General features: G+C 36.3%; 1 protein-coding gene across 1 annotated transcript; it reads left to right on the forward strand.

Moving 5' to 3' along the window:
- Window positions 1-1,070: 1,070 nt before the first annotated feature.
- Window positions 1,071-5,221, forward strand: sod1 (superoxide dismutase 1, soluble). The gene is made up of 5 exons (XM_087807947.1): window positions 1,071-1,211; window positions 2,190-2,286; window positions 3,190-3,259; window positions 4,684-4,801; window positions 4,909-5,221. The coding sequence occupies exons 1-5, from the start codon at window positions 1,140-1,142 to the stop codon at window positions 5,014-5,016; spliced, it is 465 nt and encodes a 154-aa protein (XP_087664073.1). The 5' UTR covers window positions 1,071-1,139; the 3' UTR covers window positions 5,017-5,221.
- Window positions 5,222-6,971: the final 1,750 nt, after the last annotated feature.

The raw sequence follows: 6,971 nt of genomic DNA on the forward strand, positions 1-6,971 counted from the left end.
GTCCTCGTGATGTCGTGACTCAGCACTTTAGCTTATCTTCAGGACAACAACGCATCTGTTCTCGTTGAACCTCCTTCTATATCTGTGACGGCTGTGAGAGAAAGAGAGAAGGAACAAATAATAGAATTCTGAGCTGCTCTAGTAGAAGAACTCGCATTTCTCCGATCCTTAAAACTCTTCACTGGCTGCCAGTTTCTTTCGGGATCAATTTTAAAATTCTGGTTCTTACTTTCAGATCTATTCATGGTCAGACCTTCCATCAGTGATCTGATCCAGACTTACACCCCAGCTCGGGCTCTGAGGTCTGTGGATCAGAATCTACTGATGGTTCCTGAACTTCAGGACCAGAGGAGAGAAATCCTTCCAGACTGTTGCTCCTAAGCTTTGGAACCATCTCTGTGTTTGATGATCTACTGACTCCTTCAAGAAACATCTGTGTTTGATGATCTACTGACTCCTTCAAGAAACATCTGTGTTTGATGATCTACTGACTCCTTCAAGAAACATCTTAAGACACTTTTATTTGTGCTTTTCCCTGATCTATCTATCCGTCCATCTGTCTATCCATTTCTAAATTTTCTTTATTGCATAGTTGTTCATTTTAAAACACTTTTCATTTAGAAATATGATTAAAAAATATTTATATTCTCAAAAGTCTTCCCACAAAAAAACAGATGAACAACATAAATTTATAGAAAAATAAATATAATCGATGAATTAAATAAATTACATGATACAAATAAATGTTTAATATTTGTCTTACCACAGCAAAAAAAAAAAAAGATAAAATATAGTTATGCCTTGAAAATAAGATAAATCTAAATTAGCAAATGTATTGTGTAATATTTAATTCAGAAAAAAAAGTTTCCCCCCCAAAAAATAGGAAAGATAAAATAAAGGAATATACATTTATAGACCTAAATTATTTAGATAATACAAATATATCGAACGTGAACCATTACCCGCTAAAAACGCACCTGAACGCATCATTGACACGAGCAGAGCGGGAACCAATCGCAGCGTCACATTCCGCCCTTCCTCGCCTGTGATTGGCCGGTGCACCCGTCCATCACCAGCGACGCTTGGTTGTCTCTTTTAAGTGGAACTTGAGCTTCAGCTTCACTCGAGTCCTGCAAGAAATGGCATCGAAGGCTGTGTGTGTTCTGAGAGGAGCCGGAGAGGCCGCCGGTACCGTCCACTTCAGCCAGGAGGTGATGCTTCTTCTCCCGAACCACAACTTTTATCTCTAGAAACGAATCGAATCCGAACCGACGTGCAACTTGCGCGCTAGCATGAACATGCTAAGCTAGCTTAAGTTACATAAGATGATTTGATTATCGCGGATTTCTTTTTTGCTTAAAAACATATTTATTGAAAATATAAATGTATATAATGTATATATTTTATTCACTATTGAAACGTTTTAAGACAAATGCACGTCAGTCGTGGAGTGTTTGGACTTTTGACTCCAGTAAATGATCAACTGCGTGTCAATATCGCGTTATTGTTGTAATGTTTACACATCTTTTGTAGATATTCTTCAAAGTATTACTTGAAGTTTTATTGCATTTGAATGGAAAAATAAACACTCGACACAGGTTTTTTTTTTTTTGGTTATGACTTGATTTTTGCTGAGTCACTGTCTTCCTAATGGTTTGTTACAGATCAACGCCTTCTATTGTATTAAGAATCGTGTTATATTTTAGTTTAAAGTACGATTTAAATCCTTGTACATATTTATATATTTTTTAAAGTTTTCATCCTGAACCGCTTTTTGACACGTGATAATCTACCTGCCAAACACACCTGTAGAGCCAGAAAGCGTTTCTAAAACAGGAAACGGATGTTAGTTCATATTAAATTGGTATTTAAACCTGTTACACTTGTTTTTAATAAACTTGTTTTATTGATATTAATAATATTGTCTGTGAGGCGTTTAATTTGTTAACAGCTAGTAAACATTTGTTTTATGTTGTCAATAACATGTGACTTTTATTAAATGATAAATAAAAAAGATGTGACTAAAAGCAACTACGGTATATTTAAGTGAGATTTAACTTGTTTTTTTTGTTATTTATACTTTAATACTTTTATCAAATGTCCAAGTGACCGATCCAAATGTGTCCTCGCTCGGGTACATACTCTTAACTTTGTGATGGAGGCTTGATATATTTTCTTCTTGTGTCCAGAGCGACTCGGCTCCTGTGAAGCTGTCGGGTCAGATCGAAAATCTCACCCCGGGTGAGCACGGATTCCACGTCCACGCCTTCGGAGACAACACCAACGGTGAGGACATGATGGTTATAGGAGTGTTTTTAAATAGATCCTGAAAGAAACTGGCAGCCAGTGAAGAGATTTAAGGATCAGGAGAAATGTGAGTTCTTCTACTAGAGCGGCTCGGAATTCCGACTGCAGAGTTTCGTGTCAACTGCAGTCGAGACACGTACTTCTTGTTAAGACATGAAAATAAACTGTTACAATAGTCTGAACTAGAAGAGACAAACCCATGGATTATAAGATCCAGATCGTGTTCTGACAACATTTTCAAGTTTAAAGATTCTTTCTCAGTTGACTGTTGTGTACATTGGAGCTGCAGTTATACAATAATCTCACAATGTATTCAGTTCACAATACAATCCATTTCCATACACAAAAATCTTTAACGAATTAAGGGGACAATGAATTTGGGTTTTTCCCGCTTTGGTTTGGTTGAATTAATGGAACTTCAATCCAAAATGTGTCCAAACATCAGCTTTAAAAGTTGCTGGCTGTATCCCCTTGTCCTCAGTCATTGCTGGGATTACTTTGTTGCTTCAGCTATGAAGGATGTAACAACTGCTGCCATCTAGTGGCCGATGGTTTGATTGCAGCACAAAAACACTTTAAATATTTAATTGTAAATAAAAATATAATTTTGTTTTACACAGTTATTTTAATATAAATAAACAAACAATAGACGATTTAAATTGAATATGATTTGCAATCACTGAATAATAAATGAATAGATTCAGTGCTGTTGATTTTTATATATATATATAAATATATATATTTATTTCATTCCCATCATTGAGAATTGAGTAAAAAAGTGATTTTTATTTGACAACAATTGTTCTGTGGTTTCTTATTTACGGTTCATAATTAAATTTGATGAAATGTATGCATTCCATTTAAGATGTCTTTGTTTCCCAGGGTGCATCAGTGCAGGACCTCACTTCAACCCTCACAGCAAAACCCACGGCGGCCCCAAGGATGACGTCCGGTGAGTTGGAAATGGAACGAAGTTTTAAATGCACACACGAAAAAAAGCCTTTAAACACAATTTACTGCCAAATATCTGTGTTTATTTGACCCCTCAACGGTTTTCAAGGTTCTTTAAACATGACCTTTCAATGACCTTCGTCCTTCAGATGTAGATCTGTCACGAGTCGTTGAAAAACACACTTTTAATTACGAAACCTCTGTTAGCTTTAATGTGTGAAGTGTTGGATGAACGACGACAACTTCGACACGCACAGGATTTCATTGTTCCATTAACTGCGGAGGATGTAATGTCTGCTGCCATCTAGCGGCCGGAAGTTTAATTGCAGCTTTAAAATAAACAAATACTGGAATATTTGCATGTTTATTGTAAGTACTTGTTTAAAAAAACAGCTAAAAAAAGACGAATAAAAAATATATGCTTTGAAAGGCAAATGTATATACATTTTTTTTAAATGGTGTTGGAAAAAACAAATTGAAAAAGTGCTGTTGAATATCGATGCAGTATCATGAAAAAACTATTGCAATATTTTTAGTGTAATCGGTATTTTCTTACACCCATATTTTGTAGGTTTGTCTATTGGCAAGAATCTGCTGATATGATTCTATCACGCTACACGTGCAAACAATACTATATTTTGTCATGTACTTTGATACTGTAGTGACAAGTACTTGACTCTGGTGTTGTAGTATTTACAGACCACATGACTCTTGACGAAGTCGTAACTGCTTTCATTTGTTTTCAAACCAAAGTATGTTCAAACAAAAGAGTTCATTGTATCCTCTCGTCCTCGGTCATCGCGGGGATCTATGAAAGTACAAACATCAGCTTTAAAAGCTGCTGGAGTCACTGTATCCTCTTGTCCTCAGTCTCCATATAATAACTATAGTAAATAATAAAATATGACTTAAAAGCCACATTTTATATTGATTTGTTTTAATTGCTAAAGTGCTGTTGCATATTGATACAGTATCGTGAAAAGATATTGCGATACATCGCCGTATAAATAATTTCACCCATACGATACAGGGTCAATGATACAATGTTTTGTGATAGTGTAGTAACGAGGATATATTCGTAGTATTGTCGATTACGTGACTCTGGTGTTGAAAGCAGTTACGTGGTCTGTATTTTGCATTTGTTTTTTGAACAATAATGTGTCCAAAAAACAGCTTTAAAAGCTGTTGAAATCACTGTATCCTCTCGTCCTCAGTCATAGCTGGTCATGTGGGATTTTAATGTTCCTTTTGCTACAGGAGAGGTTTTTATTTAAAATATATTTTTCTATTTATACAGTACTATTGGATATTGGATATTGTGGGGGAAAAAAAGCGATGTTTAATTGTGTTTATTTTCACACACACACCACTATAGTGTTGAATGTCGACACATGATTGACTGTTGCTTCGTGTCAATCATGTCAGACACGTGGGCGACCTGGGAAACGTGACGGCGGGCGCCGACGGAGTCGCCAAGATCGACATCACGGACCCGATGCTCACCCTGGCCGGACCCAACTCCATCATCGGCAGAACCATGGTGGTGAGTATGGGAGATGACCCTGAGATGACCCGGAGATGACCCCGGAGATGACCCGGTGATGACCCGGTGATGACCCGCCATCACTAACGACGTTCCTTCTCCTGCAGATTCACGAGAAGGCCGACGACCTTGGAAAAGGCGGGAACGACGAGAGTCTGAAGACGGGGAATGCTGGCAGTCGTCTGGCCTGTGGCGTGATCGGGATCACCCAGTAGACCCGAGCCGGACCCTGAACCAGAGAGCACTTAGAAGAGCAACGTAGCTACGTGTCGTGAACGTTGTGTTGCTTAGACCAGAGATTCGTGGCGTTTGAACCTCGTCAGTGTTTTGACAATCGTTTGGTTTTTTTTTTTCATGGGCTCCTGAACCACTAGTTCAAAGAATTGATGATGTTGGAGTTAATAAATTAAAAAATGTAAATCTGAGTTATTTCTTATTCCACACTTCCTTTAAAGTTGTTAGTTTGTAGCAGAAACGGTTAGAAAATGAACTTTTAGTCCAAGTGATTAAAATATTAACTAGCTACTTTTAGTAGTATACTACTGATGCTATTAGCTAATTATAGCACTATACTACTGATGCTATTAGCTACTTTTAGCAATAGAATACTGATGATATTAGCTACTTTTAGCAGTATACTACTGATGCTATTAGCTACCTTTAGCAATAGAATACTGCTGCTACTAGAAACTTTTAGCAGTAGCCTACTGTTGCTTCTAGCTACTTTTAGCAGTATACTACTGATGCTACTAGCTACTTTTAGCAGTATAATACTGATGCTACAAGCTAATTATAGCAGTATACTACTGAGGCTATTAGCTACTTTTAGCAGTATACTACTGATGCTATTAGCTACTTTTAGCAGTATACGACTGATGCTATTAGCTACTTTTAGCAGTATACTACTGATGCTATTAGCTACTTTTAGCAGTATACGACTGATGCTATTAGCTACTTTAAGAAGTATGCTACTGATGCTATTAGCTACTTTTAGCAGTATACTACTGATGCTATTAGCTACTTTTAGAAGTATACTACTGATGCTATTAGCTACTTTTAGAAGTATACTACTGATGCTATTAGCTACTTTTAGCAGTATACTACTGATGCTATTAGCTAATTTTAGCAGTATACTACTGATGCTATTAGCTACTTTTAGCAGTATACTACTGATGCTATTAGCTACTTTTAGCAGTATACTACTGATGCTAACGTACAGTATATTTTGTGTGAAAAATAAACTATTTATTTTTCGACATTTTTATATTTTGCAACTAAGAACGCTTTAAACAGTTTCTTAAAATGTATAGCAATGGTGTTCATGTGCCACAAGAGGGCAGTATTGTTCTAGTTTAGTAAAACCAGAGCTAGTATAAAGGTATCTTAATGGATATATATATATATATATATATATGTATATATATATACATATATATATATATATATACATATATATATATATATATATATATATATATACATATATATATATATATATATACACACAGGCTGGGTCAAGGTGAACCTGGGGGTTAAGGAACCAAATGATATTGTTTTGCTTGAAATCTGATGTTAAATATTTAAATATATTAAATATTTTCATTTTAGTTAATTAACCTTAATATAACGACGAAAAAAAAAGGTTATTATAATTAACACAGTTTATAATCAACTATTAAAAAAAGACAAATTCAATCTTTCAATATACAAATTATTGAATTATTTATTGAAATAATTCAATATTTAAAGGTAAAACTTCAACATTTGTCTATTAAATTCTCTATATTCTGATTCAAACTGAAATACTTTCAAACGAGTAATGAATGATAATATTTTTAATCTGTGAAAACATCACCGAGGGCCACAATAATGCAGGCCCGGGGCCACATTAGCCGTTGAATCGACGTCCAAAACCAGCTCGTCATCATCAGCGTTTAACGGCGTGAACCGGTGCGACGTTCATTCTCTTCCCCCTTCGTAACTGAAGCACAAACATCCTCCGAGCCGTCGCCTCGCATGTTGCCTTCGCGCCTCCAGAGACGAACACGGTCGCATCAACGTGGACGGATGCAGTCGCCGAGCCGTAAGACGTTGTGACTGTAAAAGCTGCTCTGAAGAGAAGGAAGTGAAGGCCGTGAATTATGGAGTCGCTGCTGACACGACACCAATA

The sequence above is a fragment of the Callionymus lyra genome, chromosome 14 (assembly GCF_982586985.1).
Source record: "Callionymus lyra chromosome 14, fCalLyr1.hap1.1, whole genome shotgun sequence".
Taxonomy (NCBI): domain Eukaryota; kingdom Metazoa; phylum Chordata; class Actinopteri; order Syngnathiformes; family Callionymidae; genus Callionymus; species Callionymus lyra.